A 23439-nucleotide genomic window follows, 5' to 3' on the forward strand; every position below is an offset into this window, starting at 1 on the left:
CTAATTGTATGGGCCGCAGTTTCGGAAGCGGAGAATGGAATATGTAATTAAAGCAGGACGTGGTGCTCATGTGAGTTGTGCGTGATCTCACATACACAAATGAGTGACAGTAAAGGGCGGTTCTCTCTTAGAACGCTCTCTCATTTTCGGAACAGTCTGAAAATTTCGAGCTGAGGGAGATCGCAGTGTTCCCGTCATTTCTTTTGGAGATGGTGTTAACAGATAGGACGATTGAAAGCAATGTTTTGAGGGTGGTTGAAATAATTCACGTGTGTAGTAGTTTGCTTGGCAGACTCCAAATTTGGAAGGTGTCAATATTCGGCACTAACAGAGGAGAGGTAGTTCGATATACGCAATTTGCTGACAAGGAAGTACTCTCTCTCTCTCCAAAATGTTGTGTTGATACATGGAATATTTTATTCTGTGGTCATTTTGATAACAATTGGCTCTAAATAGTGCAGCATAAATAAGCTGAGAGTCTCGTATATCCTCCAACTAGTGAAAATGGGACAGAAGAGTCATGTTAGTTAATACGTTCTTGCGAGAACTGTAAGGGCATCACTGAGCACGTCGCCCCACCAACCAGGCGAGTGTACCCGCAGCCATTGTAGACAGGCTGGGGACAAACCGTCTTCTGTTTCACTGGAGAACTCGGTAAGAGGTCATGACTCACTCTTCGGTCAAGAATAAGCAGCTCACTAAGTTGACAGGCTGTGTGGAGTACAGACAATCATCTGGCGTCCCAGGCATTCAATGGCACACTGTGCAGGAAAGGTAAACGATGCATTACAATCACGCAGGGTGTGTATTACATTTGATGTCACAAGTGTACCTCTTCGTCCAGCTCAGTGTTTAGTCTGGAGTAGTATACTAAACTCTCATTCGTGTTGCCTTGTACTGTATCAGGCTAATTCAGATATTAAAGAGGTGGCTGAGTTTGACATCTGAATTGAAACCATCGTAGAATGAAAGCGGTATGTTTCCGTACATGAATTCCCATTCAAAGTGTTACGAATTCACTCCCCTCTACAAGACCTAGAACGATGTAACGGGAATTTCCAAACACTTATCTTCTGGTTCGCAAGGGGGAATCTGTACATGGAGTCAAGTATGCGGCAACAAGAGGAATGCAGGAAAACGATGATATCGAAGCGAGCGGTGGTCGAGGCTCGGGATTGTGACGGATCGCGGTCCTGGACGGTCGTATGTGTGTTCTTTGACCGCTGACGAGCGCGTTGACCGCGCCAACTCACGCTTGCGGAAGCCGAGCAGGGGCTGTGTGAGGTCTGAAACCAGACGGATGGGTGACTTCACGACCCTGTGGGCAGGGTGCAGAGTGGGGGGGTACCTGCGCACATCTGCTGAGTTATTTTGCAAGCGGATCTGCAGGCTCTGCAATGCGTTATTACTATAGTTTACGAGTACGTAGGGTATCTACACATCTGTGTGAGGAATTATTTAGTAGCAGTTTGCTATAGTGTGTACTGAAATTATGATTGGGTGCGTGTCTGTGGGCTGTGCAACATGGCCCAGGATGATTGTGTGATATACTGTTTGGTTAAATAAGTTGTTGCAAAAATAAATAGAGTGTTGTCAATCATTACACCGCAGCACTGCACTGCGATATCAAAGATGTGTGTGCTGACTGTGTTGGAGAACAAGTGATGACCGTACTGCTTGAAATAAAGTCTTCAGTCCCTTCCCCCCCTGCAAAATCAAAGGACGTGAGTTACGTTACTATAAGTGCAGTTTATTATTTGACGCGATTCTCATAGTGAAAAAAAGATAAGTGACCGAGAAAGTTCGTACGTGTGATCAATTATCGTGTTGGGATTTGAACTTGTGATAGATTTTTGTTATGGATTTAAGGAAAATGGCTTTCTCGCCGAGAAAATCGGACATCTTGAATAAATAATAAATGATAATAATAAATAGAAGTACAGTTTTCGAGACATTATCGTGTTGGAATTTGGCGCAATTCTCTAGTGGCGGTAAGCCTATAATAATAAGTAATAACAATAACTGAAAATGAATAATAATAAATGATAATGAATGATAATAAATGACAATGAATGATAATGAATGTTAATAAATGATAATTAATAATAAACAAAAGTTAAGTTTTGCAGCCATAATCGTATTGGAATTTGAATTTGGAGGGAATTTTCTTGTGGAGGCAAGTCAATAATAATAAATAATAATAAATGACAATAAATAATAATAAATGATAATGAATGTTAATAAATAATAATCAATAATAATGAATAATAATAATAAAAGAGAAGTACGGTTTTGCATGCATTATCCTGTTGGAATTTGAATTTGGCACCTATTTCTTTCTGGAGGCTTAGGTTAGTGGACATAGCCCAATTGGTCTATTTAAATAATAATAAATGATAGTGAATGTTAATAAATGATAATCAATAATAATAAAGACAATTATGGTTTTGCATGCATTATCCTGTTGGAATTCAAACTACCCGCCATTTTCTCTTCTGGAATCTTGGGTTAGTGAACGTAGCACAATTGGCCAATTTTCCTGCCAAAATTCAAACTTCCCGCCATTTTTTATTGAGGTTAGGTTAGTGGACATAGCACAATTGACCTATTTTCCCGCTAAAATCTGCCATATTGGATGACGTCATGCGCTGTTGCCAAGTCTACATGCCGCCATCTTTGATGACTTCATCACCGCCATCTTGAATAAATTTGGCAACAATGCAGCGTGAGCTGACACCCCCTTGTCCCCCTACTGCCATTTGCAGCGATATTTCGTTGCACAAATAATCAGAAATGCCCAACAATACTATACTTTCCACGAAATGGCAAGGTACGCAAGATGTTTTGAATGACAGGAACAAACTTAATTCAGTACTGTATCACAAATTGAGCTAAATCAGCAACTTACCGGCAAACTGTCTTCCCCAACCGCTGAGCAAGGCAGTTCTTCCCACGAAGGTTTCATTGACCTCGCTGGAGGAAGGTAACGTCACCAGTGCAATGAAACCTTCAGGAAAAAAATATTAAATTCTTTATACTGGCAATATTTTATGTTTAGATTCTGTAAATCTAGAAAGCAGTATCATCTGACGAAGGAGATAAATTGAAATAATACCCCTTTGCAGTCCTCATGTTAGTTACTTAATTACTATAAAATTGTGCTATATCAATATTTTAATGCTTAATAAGAGTCTGGTTTAATGTGAATCTTGAGCTGTATCATTGCCACAGTGTTAATCAAACTGAAACATCTTTTTCATTTCTCATGGCAGTATTTACTGCGCATTGCACATGTCTGATAAATAAAAGTCTGGTTCAGTAGCCACATAAGGTAGTTGCTAGCAAACACTCAATGTTAAGTAGTGGAACCGTGGGTAGAATGGGGTTCTGAGACGGAATCAAGATTGACATTTTTAGGTGTCAAGGAGATGGTGCCACTTAGCAGCAATAAGTTGAACTATATCACCTTGGTGCTCTTCAACTAAAGCAGTCATGTGTTTTCATGTTGAGCACCGTTATGTGAAGTTTCCATTGTGTGATATTTTACTCCTGTCTTGGAATTCCGGATCATTTTTTAACCAAGGTAATGTATACATACAATGAGGCAATTGACAATCATGTCGATGTTCTTATTTCCGACCAGTAGGGGTATTTGAAAGTTTCAAACAATTTGCTCTTCCCCAGTTTATTCAGCAAATACGTATTAGGAAAAGAAGAGAAAACACTGACTACAAAGTTCAAAAAATTGGCTGTAAAGTATATAAACGAATTTATGGATGAACAGGAAGTTGGGCTCATTAACTACTTAAAAACAATGGCAGCTAAGTTATTCGATCCAACAATAAGAGACTTGCCTATCTTACCTTCTCGTATCACTATAAGAAATGGCATTGCCCACAGATTTAAAAATGAAATCGGGTTAACGGGTTCGTTAAGATACATCCTGTTTCATCTGTTCTCAAACCCAAAGCAACATCTGGTGCTAGAACCATGGGCTTTAATAAAGTAGCTGTAGGTGCCTTTTTTCGTTGCTAACAAGTTTACTTAAGAAACACTAACTAAAGGCTTCTCAGATATTTAATTGCGATGATACAGGCGTCTCAGTGAATCCTAGAAACCAATTAAAATTCGTAGCTTGCAAGGGGAAACGTCAAGTTACATAGTTACTGTCCACAGAAAGGATTGAAATTGCAGCATGCTTTATTTGTTTGTCGGCAAGTGGAGCTCGATGTTCATCATTCCTCGAAAGAAGCAACAGAAAGAATCTGAGATACAATTGCCACCAGGTGGTTGGGTGAGGTACACAGCATTGGATGGATGGCTCCAGAGACATTTTTTGTAGAATTTTCTAAGACATCAAAAGACTTACCGGCTTTTCTATTAAATGTCCGCTCAACACGTACCTGGAACCTTGAAATTACAGTATACGAGAGGGAGAGTGTCATTTTGTTGCTATGTCAGGCTATGAACAGGCTTAAGAAAAGGACACTGGCGTTGAATGCTGTTATTAAAACTTCATACTCCTTTAAAAGGAAAGAAATGTAGAGCAAAGAAGAGAATTCTGCATTTTCACTAGTTTTGTATGTTTTTATAACTGCTTATCCTTACTGCCCCAATGTGCCCAATGCCTGGGACATACTTCCTCTTTTTGCAATGAAGAAGCTTTATTCTTTTGTTTGTCAACGATATTATTGTATTTTAATTATTATTAGACAATAATTAGTTCACAGACAAACTTGCAGTTCACTTAATTAACCATTTCGTATTTTTAAAAATATATTTTTATCTTTGTTTCTCATTCTACCCTGGGTTCTCTACTAGAATTGCACTAATCCCTTTTCCATCCACCACAAAAAGAATGGTTATGACTGAGACCTGCAGGAGGTAGGCTACTGGAGAGTACTGCCAGGAGGTTTGGACAATGTATCTTGAACTGGACGGCAGTAGGTCTCAGAAAAATGACGTAATTTAACACAAGTCTTGACAAATGAATAATAGTAAAGTCCAGGACGTAAATGGGATTACTTCCATAAAAGATTCCATATCTTCAGATCTGCTGCAAAAGTAGATTTTTAGTACTAGAGAACTTCAGTTTGCATATTATAATAACAGAAAGAGATTATCTTAAAATTTTATTTACATTTATATATTTAGGCAATTAGCGATCCTGGTTGACCATATTCAGCACGAATAATTATTCTTATTGATATTCCTGCTCATGGTTCAAATGGCTCTGAGCACTATGGGACTTAACATCTGTGGTCATCAGTCCCCTAGAACTTAGAACTACTTAAACCTAACTAACCTAAGGACATCACACACATCCATGCCCGAGACAGGATTCGAACCTGCGACCGTAGCAGTCGCGCGGTTCCGGACTGAGCGCCTAGAACCGCGAGACCACCGCGGCCGGCCTCCTGCTCATGCCCCAAATAGAAAATATAAAGTACCAATGTCCTTATAGTTTGTTGAGAATAATCATTTTTGTGGTAAGATGGCTGAATTTTAGGTGGTAGACGGTAAATCTACTTAGGAGATAATTTCACTCTTACCATGATTGGTCTTATATTCAATTATGATTCTAGATTGCAATTCTAGAGGTGTAATTGTTGCAATTTGATATAAGTGAGGCAGAACAGTAGTAAATGGGAAATGGAGTTGAAAAACAACAAGGAAAACCAAAGTCGACATTTTGTGTGACTGTAGAGCATGTGTAGGTGCAAGGTATATATATTGTTTCTCATTCTACCCTGAGTTCTCTACTGAGGTGAATTATTGTCAGACAACACAGTCGTCATCATCATAATCTTCACTTCAAGGATTAGACTTTTCTTTGTTTTGGTTGTTACGGTACCTATCACTTCGTCAGCCTTCCTTGTTTTCTTCTTCCAAATGGTTTAATTTTTCTTATCTGGAGAAGTAACCTTTCTTCACTCTTTCTTTCGGTACATTCATTCCAGTTACTCCTACTCAATTGTATTTCATCGAAGATGTTAAATACATCCAGTTCTTCCGAATTTATAAATTTGTTGGTTCTTGTGCATCCCTTTATTACTCATGTGGGTGTACAAGTTTTATATCAACACCGAACTGTCAACCCAATTCACAAATTTTTGTAGAGTGAGATAAAAACCAAACCAAATATCTGGATGAAAGGACTGTTAGTCACTTTTGATTGAAATATTAATTTTTAGTTATTTAGGGTGGGTAAGGGAAACTAATAGGTAGGATGTAGAATAATATTCAAGTGTTGCAGCTATTTCAAGATAGGTGTGATATCTTGAGTGCAGAATACAAATAAGGAGTCAGGAAACAGATGGTAAACCTGAGGTGAATTATTGTCAGACAACACAGTCGTCATCATCATAATCTTCACTTCAAGGATTAGACTTTTCTTTGTTTTGCTTGTTACGGTACCTATCACTTCGTCAGCCTTCCTTGTTTTCTTCTCCCAAATGGTTTAATTCTTCTTATCTGGAGAAGTAACCTTTCTTCACTCTTTCTTTCGGCACATTCATTCCAGTTACTCCTACTCCATTGTATTTTATCGAAGATGTTAAATACATCCAGTTCTTCCGAATTTATAAATTTGTTGGTTCTTGTGCATCCCTTTATTACTCATAGACCTTACAACTGTTGCTTGTATATGACTTTCTTGACTTTTACATATCCAACTTTAATTCCATCTACTGTATTCCCTGTTGAGCATGTACCTTAGTACCACAAGTTCTGGTGGATGTTATTTGTCTGAGAAACCTCTTATCCTGTTCGATTTAGCATTTCATTGTTTTATAAATCATCATTTGTCTTTTCTCAATACTGCCTTCTATTGTGCTTATAAACATATCCCAAGACTCTCACAATAATTTCACTGTTTAATTTCCTGCCTTTCTCTCATTTGTAAATTTGATGTTTCACTTCTGTTGCTTCATTGAGACACTTAATAAGAGCATACTGTTCTCTCCTTTTAATTTCATGCAATTTTGGTGTCTAGATTTTTAACTCTTCCATTCTTCTCACCTATTTCTTTTTCTTAAGGCTTCTTCAGCAGTTTTCTTCACGCCATTTTCTATATTTTTCAATTTTTCTCTATTTCTTTCAATGCTTCTTTCTTCTCTAGCTCTTTATTAAGTCTCTTATGGCACAGATATCGTATGCTTTTTTTATTTCGTAGATATTCTTTGTAGATTTATTCCTTCATCTTTTCTTATGTCAGCCATTTGTTCTTTCTCGATTTTGTATACATATGTACTTGAGATACCACTAAGAAATGATGAAACCTATGTCTTGTTCCCTATATACACCTGTGCCTCTTACTTTGCTTTTTAATTTTCTGTTAATCTTAATGTAGTCAATAATAGGCATAAACCTTCGAGCTCATAGTCTATATTTAAGTATTTGTCGTGGAAGGATATTTAGCTTGTTAAAAGAGACAAAATCTCTAGGTAATCTTCCATTTATATTTATGACATCTTCTCTCATCGTTCCCACACTCTTTGGGTTATGTTTATTGGCTACTGTTGCATTTAAATCTCCTGTCAATAGTATTTGATGTTTATTATTATACTCATTCAAAACCAAATGCAGTTTAGCATAGAAATCTGTAGACTTCACATTTTTCCCTTCATCAGGAGTATAAACTTCAATGACAGTCAAGTTTTGTTTCTCTTCTCTCGCAGTTAAACCTGTAATTCTGTCATTTATGCAACTGTACTCTATGATTCTCTTTTCCAGTCTCTTATGTATATAAATGACAACCCTTTGCCTGTTCTCTCCTGTTTCTGTGTTCTGTTATATAAAATCAAATATTTTCCTTCATACTTGTTACTCTGTAGCTTTCTCTTCGATTCTATTATGCAAGCTCTGTTTACCTCGACATTTTTTAAAATTTTTTGCTAACTTCTTTTGTTTCCTTGCTGAACCTCTGACATTCCGTGTTGCTACCTTAATAGTAATAGCAGTCCATTTATTCTTAACCTTTCTCTTTGCGGGCTTGTCATCATTATATCTTACTTTCGTCTGACGCTGTTTTGGTTACTTCCCCTTTTTAACAATAAATTAATCCAGTGTACATATCTGCCTTGCAAATCAACTGAACTTACAAATAAAGCATGAAAATTTTAAGTAATAATAACTACTGCCAATGATGGCAAATTCTAATTAGCAGTATGTATTTTTTCCTCTGGGTACATTGAAGGAGTCTTGCAATTACAGCAGTCTTGGAGGTTTTTGGCTGATTGGTGAAGGTTCACTTACGGGAATAATCGTAGTCATAAAGATGTTTCTGCTGAAAGTTTTAGAAATGTCTTAATAAACTTTTATCCTTATTAAATGAACAGGTTTGAGAGCTATCAATTCTACTCATTCCCTGTGAATGTGAAATCAAAAATAATTGAAATATTCGTAACAAGGATACCGAAATTGACATAAATATAGGACTTGGATGACTTCACTCTAATCATGTTCAATTGTAGCTGAGCTTCAGTGCTATTGGAGCTGATGTTGCAGATTATCCAATTTATGATATAAAAGCTAATAAAAAGTTGATTGATACTTATGTGGTGAAGCTATTTTATTTTTTAGCACCACAGCATAAATTTTTATTGTATTGTACTCAAAACGCAGTCTCTCTAGCTTGTGAAGATACGCTCTTGTTGTATCATCTCAGATTCCTGATTTTCTTTCAATCTCAGAAATTATGTGGAGTATTTATTGAACTTTGGAATAATTTATTCATTTCCCTCACTTCTCGATGTACCTCATTTGGTGCTTCCATATTTATTTACTTATTAAAATGTAACTCAGTTTAAGATATTGCAACAAACATGAAGGTCACTATGCTGCTGCAACAAGTTAGTGAAGGACTGTGGGACTGACAGCATGTGTTCCAGTTAGGAATCGTACGTGCACGCAGGTCCATCAGGCTAAAATTGACGCCACTAAAGTCCACATCATGTAGGATGGCGGCTCAATTTTCGGCGTTCCATACAACCCCTCCATTAAGCACTAGCAGCCAGTAAGCCTCATTGTCGAGCGGCTGGCCGCGACGTAACAGTTATGAGGTGAGAAGCTCTCCCCTGCAGTTGCCATACTTTGTGACAACCGAATAATTTATTCAGTTATCGATTGTGATACTGGGAAGAGAAACGAAGAGACAATTTAAACGAAAGCGTCAGAGCTGTGTGTTGTAATACATACACAGAGTGTCTCTGCTCAGACTCATCAGGTCCATTATCTCTGGTGTTCAGCAGATATTTACAGATTCGTTTTCGCATTTTGTAGCTAACAAATAATGCTCATTACGAACAACTTGGATTAGAAAGAACACATGGAAATTGTTGTGGGGAAGGCCAACAATAGACTGTATTTCATTGGCAGAATGCTTACAAAATGTAACAGATGTACTAAAGAGACTGTCTACATTATACTTGTCCGCCCTCATTTGCAGTACTGCGGTGGGGTGTGAGATCCTTAGGAGTTGGTATTAAGGGAGTACATTGATAAAGTTCAAAGAAGAGCAGCACACTTTGTATTATCACGATATAGAAGAGAGAGTCTTATTGACGTGATACACCACTTGGGGTCGACATCATTAAAACAAAGGCATTTTCTTTTGAGAAGGAATCTTCTCAGGAAATTTCAATCACCAAGTTTCTCCTCCAAATTTGAAAATATTTTGTTGACACCGACCTGCATAGGAAGAAACGATAATCATAATAAAATAAGGGAATCAAATCTCGCATTGAAATATATAGATATTCGTTTTTTCGGCGTGCTCTTCGAGGTTGCAATAATAGAGAATTATTGTGAAAGCGGTTCGATGAACACTCTGTTGGGCACTTACGTATGATTTGCAGATAAGCTAGCTCAGTGAATATCTAGATGCTTTTAACACGTTTCATGTGACACCTGCAATTCCTTAGTGGGCTCATAGCTGTCTTGGAGTTATATATGTAGTAGCAATTGCGTAGATCACAAGAAGTTTTTACCACAAATAACTGGATATATTAAGCACACTTGATATGTTGTTATTGTACATAATTTCTATATGAGTTAATTTAGTTTATTATACTACATTATATTATAAAGTTTCGCTGAAAAATTTACACATCGAAAATATTTATAAGTATAATATAATAAAATAATTCGAAAAAAGTATGTGCAATAAAAACATGCCAAGTGCGCTCAACTTACGCACTTACTACTCTTACTCTACCACTACTCATTTTTCAGATGGTTTTCCTGGAATGATTGTGATTCAACAACGTTTCATCAAGGTAAAACACTGTCGAACTGCTGTACCTTCTCTCGTATCGTGTATCGTTATAAGGGATGAGGTTTGTGCTGCTCCAGTGTCACTTATTTCAAATACAAACCCTATTTTAACTCATTTGAAACCAATGTCTCTTAAAATTCTTTGCACCAGGCCATTTTCTCACTCACAATTGCTAAAAGTTTTTGTGAGGTTGGGTATTCGTAATTTATACATTTCAAACATGAAGTGCTTCAAAATATCGATGTAAAACGCATTCACTTGTATCAACGCAAACCGTCTGTTTGTTTCCAGTTACAAATGATTTTTAAGGCGAAAGTTTACTAGCCCATTCGATGGGGTGGTCACCAATCAGTCTTGTGCAATAATGTGTTTGTCGATATATATATACGAGGACAGCAGGACACGGAGAACAGCCAGTACTGCAGCAGCCACAGCACCGCCCTGGCCTGGAACAATGCCTATTAACATTTACAGACTAAACGTAGAACAAATTAGAATGTCCATGTTGTTTGCTGCAAGATTCTAGTGCAAGTCGTTAACGAGATATCGTATTTTGATAAGCTCCCACACTGACACTTGAACAGTACCTGTGGTAGCACACGCTAAAGAACAACGCAAGTTCACATACTGGTTATATGGATTCTGAGCAGTAACGATAGAACTGACCACCATAGGTTGTGTTCAAAATTACCACTGGCAGCTGCGATACACGCTTCCAGTCCGGTATGGAATAACTGTTACATATGTGCTAGCATTTCAGCAGAGATGTCTAAACGGGCTCCAGTAATACGCCGTTGTATATCATGGGTTGTAGTTACTATGTCTTGTAGACAACGACTTTCAGCTTTCCTCAGAGAAAAAAGTCCACTGGCGTCAAATTTGGGAAGAAGCTGGCCGAGATACAGGTTTTATGCATCAAATCCAACTACTTGGGAATAGTTTGTGGAGATACGCTGTTCTACTTCGTGCACTATGGCCTGGACATCCATCATGTTGGTTTCATAGGTTCCTCCTAGTCTGCAGAAGACGGTCTACTACCATCCATACAAGTTTTTCTGTTGGGAGGCACATTCAGTGTTCCGTGTATGAAATATGGGCCTATGAGTTGTTGGTTCACTGTCCCACACCACACATCTACATCTACACAGAAACTTTTCAAATCACACGTAAGTGGCTCGCAGAGGATTCATCAACCACCTTCATAATACTTCTATATTATTCCAATCTCGAACAGCATGAGGAAAAAGCGAACATCTACATGTCTCCGTCCAAGCTCTCATTTCTCTTATTTCATAATGATGATCATTTCTCCCTGTGTAGATCTGCATCTACAAAATACTTTCGGATTTGGAGGAGAAAGTTGGTGACTAATTTCATGAAAAGATCCCAGAGCAACGAAAAACGCCATTGTATTAATGATGTCCACCCCCAAATCCTGTATCATGTCTGTGATACGCTCTCCCTGTTCTGGATAATATAAAACATGCTGCCCTTCCTTGAACTTCCTCGGTGTACTCTGTTAATCCTAACTGATGAGGATCCCACGCAAAGCAGCAGTACTCCAAAAGAAGACGGACAAGTATAGTTAGCCAGTCTCTTTAGTAGATCTGTTGCATCTTTTAAGTGTTCTGCCAATAAATCGCAGTCCTTCGCTGCTGCATTTTGTATGTGTGATTTCCAGTTTAAGTTGTTCATAATTGTTATTCCTAGGTATTTAGTTGAATTTATATTTGACTGAGTTCTTGTGTAACCGAAGTTCAACGAATTCGTTGTAGCATTCATGTAGATGACATCACACTTTTCATTATTTATGGTCAGCTGTTAGTTTTCGTAACATTCGTACGTATTTTGTAAATTGTTTTGTAATTTGATCCTTTGCTGACTTTACTGGACGATAAATGACAGAATCATCTGGAAACAACATAACACGGATGCTCAGATTGTCTCCTAAATAATTTACACAGATACTGAGCAACAAAGGGAATATGACACTGCCATGGGGAACGCCAGGAATCACTTCAGTTTTACTCGATAAATTTCCGTCAATGCCTGCGAAATGTGACCTCTCCGATAGGAAATCACGAATCCACTGTCATAACTGAGATGACATTCCATAAGCACGCAATTTGATTACAAGCCGCTTGTGAGGTAGTGTCAAAAGACTTCTGGACATCTAGAATTACGGAATGAACTACTAGAAATCCCTCGTTGATAGCACTCAGCACTTTGTGTGAGCAAAGAGCTTGTTGTGTTTCACAATCCGTGTTGACTGTGTGTCAATAGACCGTTCCCTTCGAGGTAGTTAGATATGTTCGAACCCAACATTCTGCTGCATATCAGCGTTAATGCTATGGGTCTGTAATTTTGACGATTACTACTATTGCTTTTCTCGAATATCGGTGTGACCTGTCTGAGTTTCCACTTTGTGGCTACGCATCACTTGTCGAGAAGGCAGTTGTATATGATTGTTAAGTATGGAGCTATTGCGTCAGCATACTCTGAAAGGATCCTAACTAGTATACAGTCTGGTCGAGAAAACTTGGTTTTGTTAAGTGATGTAAGTTGCTTCACAACTTCGATGATATCTACTATTCCTGATTCGAATTCTGGAATATTTACTTCGTTTTTGTTCCGGCACGTCGGCCTGGAACGTGAGCGCAGAGAAGGCTGTGAGACGGCGTCAGCCAGTAGTACGCTTTCTAGGACGACACAACGGCTGGAGCGGCGCCTACACGAGGAGAATACAAGCGCCGCTCCAGCTAGCATCTGGCGCACTAGAGGAGTCGCCCTGGAAGATGGGCATTGATATAAACTCTACAGCAGCTGTGACATGAGCTCTATAGCACTGACTCATGAACTTATGTGATTTGCTTGGAAGGAGATTGTATATATCGAAGAACCTTGATTATTTGCATGATACATGTGGAATATCCTGTCTCAATCCCCATGTACAGAAGTTAACACTAGTCTCATAATCTTTTGTATGCATCTCTTGAAGGAGAGAGATGTGGTGGGGGTGGAACCGATGTCGATGAAGAATGGATAGGACACTTATCTCATAGGACTTCCTCGAGATGAGATGCGTGTGAATTGCGACAGCAGCAAGAATATTCATTTGCCCTGCTTCTGTCGTGAAGTATTTCCCTCTGTTGCGTTGTATAGGTGTTACACTACGACTTTAACTAAAGTGGTTGAAGAGTTTGATAAATAATTGCCGAGATGTTTGACGTTTATTGGTATATCTTGCGGCATAAACAGAGGAAGAACTAACTGCATTTAAAATTGTATCGAGTGGATGTACGTGCCCGGGTATGGAGACAATGTCATGAATCCATGGACCCTGCATGTCAGCAGGGGACTGTTCAAGCTGGTGGAGGCTCCGTAATGGTGTAGGGCGTGTGCAGTTGGAGTGATGTAGGATCCCTGGTACGTCTAGATACGACTCTGACATATGGGCGCGCGAGGGCGGGCGTGGCTTTCTGTTTCCATACTGGGCGCCTCTCCAGGTGCCGGATAGAGGAACAGTCGTCAGATATGATGGGTACCAAATCCAGGCGTGTCGGTATCCGGAATGGGCGGGTTCATGGTCGGCGTATGTCCACTGAGAGCTGTCCACTGAGGCTGCAAATAAATGCTCCAGGGCCCAACAACCTCTGGTGCTAATTTCCCTGTGAAACAATGCAACGATAAGATTACAAGGAACAATCACTTGTGTGACGAGTAATAGGAATACCATAGGAGGTAACGAGTTCACCCATCAATGGACGGCAACCAGGAATATGGACTCTGGGGAATCTCGACGTACACAGCCACAATGAAAGTCGGTGTTCTCTCGCAAACTTCCACAGTAAACTCCTACATTTCTTGGGACCTTCGACTTAAACACACTGATCAAACTAGGAAACTTGCGCGATGTAACATTAAAGCACGGTAAACGAAAGGTAATTATACTTGCCCTGCAGGAAACACTCAAGTGCAAGGCAGAGAAACAAGTCGCCAGGGGTGCTCCAATCGTGGGCATGGCGTTCATGATACACAAGAAGATAATCAGTTCAGTCGAAGAAGTCACTCCTACGAACAACAGGATAGTGACAATCCACCTGCCGTGCACAAACTCTACCATAATCAACGTGCAAGTCCTCATAATTGGACTGAGAAATTCTGGGCAAAATTAGAGACAGCGATGGCCAAGATCAGCAAAGACGACTTACAAATTTTGCTGAGTAATTTAAGCGCAGGAATAGGCAGAGAAATAAGTCGTCATGAAACTGTTGGAAAGTTTCCCCACACACAAATATACAAACAATATAGCGAAACTAACAGAACAACCTGAAAATTATATCAATATCCCTGAGGAAATCCCCGCGGAAACAGAAAACATAGAGGTCACCTATGCAACAGATGGGAAAGTTCCAAATGGTCCATGTAGCGATATCCTATCCAGTCCAGAAAGAGACCAACGACATTCAAGTTCGCAGAGGTGCGAAGGCTGGTTCAGACCACTACCTAACCTGAATTAAAATCAAATTTACACCGTAGAAAATCCCTCAGAAAAGACTACACGTAGAGAAGTTTGACACGAAAAGGGCCATAGTAGTAATAGAAAAAAAGCAAAAGGACTGGTACCATGGAAAAAGGACTCTACACAGGGATGGCGGGACTCAGAAAGTAAAAATGCACTAGATAGTCGCAACAAGCTCTCCAAGAATAAAGAAGTGAAAAATAGCCGAAAACCTGTATCGTGTCAACTAGTGCAGAAAGCAGGCAGCAAAACTCATTGAGCAAACCAAGAGAAACTACATAAAGGAGCAACTGGACGCTACAGTGGAAAATTTCCACAAACAACACAAGAGAATTGTACAGCATTTTCGCAGTAAAGGTGTGTGGATACACACGTAACACTTATGCTGCAGGAAACAAGATGGAAAACTCGTGTTAACTAATCAACACAACTGTCGGAAAGTGGCACACTACCTCTCTGGTCTCCTTAGTTTTACTGAAACAGGAACAAGATTCCCAACAGAGGACTGCATCTCCACTCACCCAGAATCACTCCCACCAACACGTGAAGAGATACACAAACATGAACTTACATTAAAAAGCAACAGGACATCCACTGAAGAATGCATCATTGAAAAACTACTAAAGAACGCCGGACCAAACTCTTTACTGGAACTTTTACGAATAATCACAACCATCTGGCAAACAGAAAAATTTACTGGGCACTGTAAATGTGCACTTAACCACCCGTGACACTATAAAGGAGGTAGGACTACTGTGAACAACCACAAAGGTATCTCTCTTCTTCAAGTCACCTACAAAATTTTTGTCAATGTGCTTACTTCAGAGAACACAACAACAGTAAGAACACAAAATTGGTGAACGCCAGGCAGGCTTCCAGCTGGGTCGTCATGCACAAAAAAACCCTTCAATCTGTAAACAGTTCTAAAATACAAGGTCATCAGGAATCCTCCAATCACTTGCACTTTCATAGATGTGTTGAAAGCATACGATTCAGTTGACTGACTATCCTCACTCAACATATTAGAACAGCCAAAAACACTACGACTATTCAAACTGACAATGGTTGGCACTACATGCAAAGTTACATCCATGGTAAAATCTCTGACCCCTTCATGATCAAATCTGGAGTACACCAACGTGACGGATTATCCTACTATTGTTGAATCTACTCCTGGACAACGTATGAGGGAATGGAAAAATAACTGAAAACCCAAGGATATTGGAAATCAACATGACTAGGACGATCACAGGACAAGATATCTTTCAGAGACCACCTGGCCATACTCTCTAATACCGAAGCTACAGCAACCAAACAAATAGAAAAAGTAAAACAACGTGCACAAAGAGTAGGTCTGCAAATCTGTTTCCTTAAGTCTGAATCCTTCTGCTCAAAATTAAACAAAATTAGACACAAAGTAAATCAATATAAACAAAGTTAGACGTTTAAAATATTTAGGTGAATTCCTCGAACCTACAGAAGTAGAAAATATCTCACAGAAGACTCGACTAAAGGAAATGAAGAGTGCAGATGGCGGAACATAAGACATATATTATAACAAACTAATGTCCATTCAAACAGAGATCTGCACTGCAACACATTAATCAGGCCTGAAATACAGTACGAAAGTGAGACGCTAACATTCCATACCAAAAGCGACATGGAAAGCACGCTGAAGCGACAACGCAAAACCATGATAAGAATACTCTGCCCAAAGCTGGCAGAAGGGGATACAGACTACACTCAGATGTCAGACCTAGCAGCACGCTACCAGCAACGAGACTCAGCTACAGGATTCTGAAATAGATACAAAGGGTTAAGTCAACAACGGCATGGATCACACAAGTCAGACTTCTCCTAGAAAATCACAAACCGATACAATAGAAGTTGAAGACGGAAACATGTACAGAGACAAGATGTGAAAATGGAATTTTAGGTGAAAGAATGAAACCCCAAAGAAATCAGTGGCAAAGGGGATTGCGGATTCATTCAGATTCAAGACACAAAGTTATCTATCTAAATCAACTTGCATTCAGTTTGAAAACACATGAATGCAAACGAGGAACTGGCAGCACTCTCACGTCGTAAAGTGTATTGGAATGTATCGAGGAATGTGTAGCACCCTACAATACCGTACCAGCCAGCGTAGATCACTGATCAGACTGCTCAGACATCAAACCCACATCCACCAAGGCGCTACAGTTAGAATCTTCGTCAGTTTCCTTTGCATTTTTTAGAAGTTCATTCCCTACTTCTTCTCTCTTTGAAGCAGGACGTCATTTTGTCACATCACAATAGCCAATCACTTGACTTTCGGATCCGTTAAATTGCGTGAACGTGTCGCCTAACCATAACTGATCCTGTCGAGGCCACGTAGAGTGGCTTTCCGATGGAGTACACAGACGATGAATACATCGACATCCATTTGGTGCTGGGTGCATTCGATAACCAAGCTGCTGCTGCTGCTTGGGCATACACTGCATGGTACTCCCAAAGACGCAATCGCAGTAAGAATGTTTTTCGTCGTCTGGAGCAACACCTTAGGGAAACTGGTAATATTCGTCAAAAAGTAATGAACAGAGGTCATCCGAGGACTGGATACACTCCGCAAACACAGTACACGAATCTTGGAACCACACATCAATCACCTCAATGAATTACCCGTGACATTGCAGGGCATTTCCAGCCTGGCTGTTGAAGTGTTGCACAGTGAAGAACTGCGTGCATCTCATTAAATGTCAACATCAGCAGCCAGGAGACTGCATTAGATGATTACAATTTTGCACCAAGTGAAAGATAACGAATATATATAAATAACGTGATATGGAATGACGAATCTTGTTTCACTCGTGAAGGCATTTTGAACCTCGACAACTGCCATTATTGGTTGGAACACAAACTGCATGCCACTCATGAATAGGGCTTTCAGGCGCGCTTTGGCATAAACCAGTGCACTGAACCGTGAGAGGAGTGTTTTTGGGCTCTTAGCCGCAGCTGGGCGCGTTGAATACGCCCTTGTATCCTGTACCTTTTTGCAATATCATGCAAGAGGCATCAGAAGACTTTCCACTTGGTGTTCGGCGAAGATATTGTTTCAGCATGTTGGTGCACTGCCGCACTTTGGAATGAAAGTGTGGAGCTGTTTAAATGAAGTGTTTCCAGGGAAATGAATTGGTCGTGGAGGTCCAATGTTCCGTCTTCACGTTCCGCAGACCTTAAACGAATAGATTTTTATTTGAGAGCCCACTAAAAAGAACAAGTTTATTGCACTCTACCCAATCATGTACACGACCTAATAGCTCGCTTTCCTGCCATTTCTGCAATGGTGGATGTAGGTGTGTTACATTGGGAGCAAAAACGTTTGGGCCACCGAGTGGCGAAGAGTAAACGCTACATAACAACACTTAAGACAAATGATACCATACCATGCAGACTACTTTTGGTGAATAAAAACAAGTAAGCCTCAAACCAGAACCGAACCCCTACCTCCTGCATCGTAACCCAAAACGCTATTTGCTGCACCAAATGCATAGCACTATTGCAATATCCTAAAAGAGGTAGTGACAGTACTCATGATTATGGTCTACCAGATTTCCAATATTTGACGTCTGTTTACTGTCGAAAACACCGGGTGATCAAAAAGTTAGTATAAACTTGAAAACTGAATAAATCACAGAATAATGTAGATAGCGAGATACAAATTGACACACATGCTTGGAATGACATGAGGTTTCATTAGAACCAAAAACATACAAAGTTCAAAAAATGTCCGACAGATGGCGCTTTATTTGATCAGAATAGCAATAATTAGCATAACAAAGTAAGACGAAGCAAAGATGATGTTCTGTACAGGAAATGCTCAATATGCCCACTGTCATTCCTCAACAATAGCTGTAGTCGATGAATAATGTTGTGAACAGCATTGTAAAGCATGTCCGGAGTTATGGTGAGGCATTGGCGTCGGATGTTGTATTTCAGCATTCCTAGAGATGTTGGTCGATCACGATACACTTGCGACTTCAGGTAACCCCAAAGCCAATAATCGTACGGACTGAGGTGTGGGGACCCTGGACACCAAGCATGACGAAAGTGGCGGATGAGCATACGATCATCACCAAACGACTTGCTCAAGAGATCTTTCACGCGTCTAGCAATATGGGATTGAGCGCCAACCTGCATAAACATCGTACGTTCCAGCAGGTGTTTGTCAGCCAGGCTGGGGATGATGCGACTCTGTAACATATCGGCGTACCTCTCACCCGTCACGGTAGCAGTTACAAAACCAGAATCACACATTTCCTCGAAGAAAAAAGGCGCGATGACGGTGGATGTGTGTGGTTTTTTTTTGTTCTAATAAAACCCCATGTCGTTCCAAGCATGTGTGTCGATTTTTACCTCTCTATCTACATGGGATAATGGAATCTACATCAGGATAATGGAATGTAGTCAAATTAAATCGGGTGATGCTGAGGGAATTAGATTAGGAAATGAGACACTTAAAGTAGTGAAGGAGTTTTGCTATTTAGGGAGTAAAATAACTGATGATGGTCGAAGTAGAGAGGATATAAAATGTAGACTGGCAATGGCAAGGAAATCGTTTCTGAAGAAGAGAAATTTGTTAACATCGAGTATAGATTTAAGTGTCAGGAAGTCGTTTCTTAAAGTATTTGTATGGAGTGTAGCCATGTATGGAAGTGAAACCTTGCACAGGATAGAGTAGCATGGAGAGCTGCACCAAACCAGTCTCAGGACTGAAGACCACAACAACAACAACATCTACATTACTCTGTGGTTTATTAAGTTTTCAAATGTATACTGACTTTTTGATCACCCAGTATGTACATGATGAAATTTTGTGAGCGACATTTTGGTATTGCTTGTATGTGGGGAACTGCGCTGCAAAGTCTGAGTGCACGAATTTTTCTTATATATATATATATATATATATATATATATATATATATATATATGGCTATTACAAATGACTGAAGCGATTTCATAAATTCACTGTAGCTCCATTCACTGACATATGGTCGCGACACATTACAGATACGTAGAAAAACTCATAAAGTTTTGTTCGGCTGAAGCCGCACTTCAGGTTTCTGTCGCCAGAGCGCTCGAGAGCGCAGTGAGACAAAATGGCGACAGGAGCCGAGAAAGCGTATGTCGTGCTTGAAATGCACTCACATCAGTCAGTCATAACAGTGCTACGACACTTCACGACGAAGTTCAACAAAGATCCACCAACTGCTAACTCCATTCGGCGATGGTATGCGCATTTTAAAGCTTCTGGATGTCTCTGTAAGGGGAAATCAACGGGTCGGCCTGCAGTGAGCGAAGAAACGGTTGAACGCGTGCGGGCAAGTTTCACGCGTAGCCCGCGGAAGTCGACGAATAAAGCAAGCAGGGAGCTAAACGTACCACAGCCGACGGTTTGGAAAATCTTACGGAAAAGGCTAAAGCAGAAGCCTTACCGTTTACAATTGCTACAAGCCCTGACACTCGATGATAAAGTCAAATGCTTTGAATTTTCGGCGCGGTTGCAACAGCTCATGGAAGAGGATGCGTTCAGTGCGAAACTTGTTTTCAGTGATGAAGCAACATTTTTTCTTAATGGTGAAGCGAACAGACAGAATGTACGAATCTGGGCGGTAGAGAATCGTCACGCATTCGTGCAGCAAATTCGCAATTCACCAAAAGTTAACATGTTTTGTGCAATCTCACGGTTTAAAGTTTATGGCCCTTTTTCTTCCGCGAAAAGAACGTTACAGGACACGTGTATATGGACATGCTGGAAAATTGGCTCATGCCACAACTGGAGACCGACAGCGCTGACTTCATCTTTCAACAGGATGGTGCTCCACTGCACTTCCATCATGATGTTCGGCATTTCTTAAACAGGAGATTGGAAAACCGATGGATCGTTCGTGGCGGAGATCATGATCAGCAATTCATGTCATGGCCTCCACGCTCTCCCGACTTAACCCCATGCGATTTCTTTCTGTGGGGTTATGTGAAAGATTAAGTGTTTAAACCTCCTCTTCCAAGAAACGTGCCAGAACTGCGAGCTCGCAACAACAATGCTTTCGAACTCATTGATGGGGACATGCTGCGCCAAGTGTGGGAGGAACTTGATTATCAGCTTGATGTCTGCCGAATCACTAAAGGGGCACATATTGAACATTTGTGAATGTCTAAAAAAACTTTTTGAGTTTTTGTATGTGTGTACAAAGCATTGTGAAAATATCTCAAATAATAAAGTTATTGTAGAGCTGTGAAATCGCTTCAATCATTTGTAATAACCCTGTATATATATATATATATATATATATATATATATATATATGTGTGTGTGTGTGTGTGTGTGTGTGTGTGTGTGTGTAAATCGGTGTGTGTATATAAAACAGCATGTATGTCTTTATAAAACCCAATTTGGCACACAGACAGAAAACTTTATGCATATCATGACTGTGGGGACAAAGCGCCAATTGGAGCAGAGATATTGGCAAACCCCTGTTTTCTCAGTCCCTACCATGTAGGCTGAACTTCACAACAGGTGTTGCATTGGTACAGTATAAGGCTGCCCAATCAACAATCCTTGCAGGTGAGCATATGTACACATCAGGGGGCAAGAAATGCTTTCCAGCTCCAGAAACGTAGGTTGTCTACGCAACAGGCATATCGTGTTGAAATAGTATCAGCCTGCTTTATCGAGTTGTTTAGTACGGCAGGCAATTCTATCACGTTTGAAAACCTGGATTCAAACCCTTGATGTGTAGCTTGCGCTGCACAACACACATGTTGTGGGAGTAGTATTGGCCCGCTTCATCACCCTGTTGTGCATGGGTTCATATGCAGATAGGCATGGCTTGGTTGAGATGGACAGAGGTGGGGATGTATTGAGAGTGTGTGGCAAGAGTACATAGAATGAGAGGCGGGAGTTGGAGTAGATAGGCTGAGAGGGGTAGGAGGTCATACACAGAGAGTGACAGGACAGAAGGGGAAGAGAAAGAGATGCTGGAGGGGATGAATAGGGACATGGGTGTTGATCGAATGGGAGAGGGGTAATGGCGGGAAAACAAAGGGAACTGGAGATAGATAACAAGAGGGACAGGAGAAGATGGATGGGGGGAGGTGAGCAGGAGGTTTGGATGGGGAAGTGGGGAACGAGAGAGTTGGGGAGAGGTTGGGTGGAGGAGGTGTAGGAGTCAAGGGCAGAAGGAGCTGGAGAGGCAGAAGGGCCTGGAGGAGATGGCCAGAGGTGAGAGGAAACACAAGATGAACAGTTAGGGAGGTGGTAAGAGGAAGTGGATAAATACATGGGTGCAGGACGACATGAAAAGAGAGAAGTGAAGGAAGAGATGGAAAGAGAGGGGGAAGGAGGTGATGGAAATGGAGAGAAATCTGGAGGAGAGGAGGAGACGTTTGCAAGCTACATGTCAAATTTGTACAGCAGTGAAGCCAGCCTGCACTCTCTCTCTCTCTCTCTCTCTCTCTCTCTCTCTCTAATATATAGGTATGTATCTCCATCTAAACACTTGGCTAAATTTCAACCAAATTTGACACCCAAACACAAAACTTCATCAGTATCAACGCTATGAAATTTATAACCTCACAGTGCCATTACAAGTGGAGACATGGGAAACGTGTTTCTCTCAGCACTTACTACGTGTGATACCCTGCTCAACAGGTGTGATGTGTGGGAACAGTATCCGCCTATTTAGTCGACCTGCATTGCAGTGCAGCCGGCATTTCAGGGGTATCAAACTCTTTTTCAGTCCTATACTTAGGCCACCCAGGTATGTTGTGGCAATATTATCAACCTACTTTACTGACTTACTTTGCCAGTACTTAGTGAAGTTGGGTATGGCTGATGGAATTTTGTGGTGGACAAAGGAGATGGACAGAGAAAATGGGTGCAATGGAGGCTGGATAGGAAGAGAGTGGGGCAGGAGTTGATGGATCAAGAGAGAGGGATGGGGCAGGATTGAATAGACAGAGTGAGGAGGCTGTGCAAAGGGGACAGAGTGAGTTGAGGATAAGAAGGTGGGATGTGTGAAAGTGAAGATGGTCCAAGAGTGCAGAGGATAATACATGTTGGACACTTATGAGAATGAAGCTGGTGATGTGTGGCTAAAGCGTAAAGCAGAGTGTACACCTTGCACAAAGCATAAAGTAGAATATATAGCTGGGATCTACGACCAAAACCCTGGACATATTTCAATCAAATTTGGCCCAGAGACAGCAGGGCTCAAGAACATCACCATGGTTGTGTTTATAATCTGCTAACTCGAATAGGAGCGGACTTGTGAGTAAAACCGTGTTTCTGCAGCCACTGATGTATAGGTGTATAAGTATCCATACATGATAGGCAGTTTTTGAGTGTATAGTATCAGCCTGCCTTACTACCCCACTTTGAAGTGCAGCCTACACATCAGGGGTAAGAAACAGTTTCTCTACCCAATATGGAGGCTTACCTGCACGACGGATGTGTTGTGTGAAAATAGCGTCACCCTGCTTTATTGACCTCGTTTCCAGGGGCTCCATGTGCAGATGGTTACATCAGAGCAATTAGATGAGGAAAGAGATGGACTCTGAGAGAGGGGAAATATGAAGTGGACAGGAAGAAGAGGGAGGGAGG

At 40.5% G+C, this 23439-nt stretch overlaps 1 protein-coding gene across 1 annotated transcript in view; it reads right to left on the reverse strand.

Annotated features, from left to right (window-relative positions):
- The window catches only part of LOC124717365 (serine protease 1-like), a 219399-nt gene that overhangs the window by 67339 nt on the left and 128621 nt on the right, over positions 1–23439 (reverse strand). Inside the window, exon 4 of the mRNA XM_047244202.1 lies at positions 2909–3007. Within this exon, the coding sequence (XP_047100158.1) occupies positions 2909–3007 (99 nt within the window). The remainder of the gene's footprint in view (positions 1–2908; positions 3008–23439) is intronic.

This window comes from Schistocerca piceifrons, chromosome 9 (assembly GCF_021461385.2).
Source record: "Schistocerca piceifrons isolate TAMUIC-IGC-003096 chromosome 9, iqSchPice1.1, whole genome shotgun sequence".
NCBI classification, from domain to species: domain Eukaryota; kingdom Metazoa; phylum Arthropoda; class Insecta; order Orthoptera; family Acrididae; genus Schistocerca; species Schistocerca piceifrons.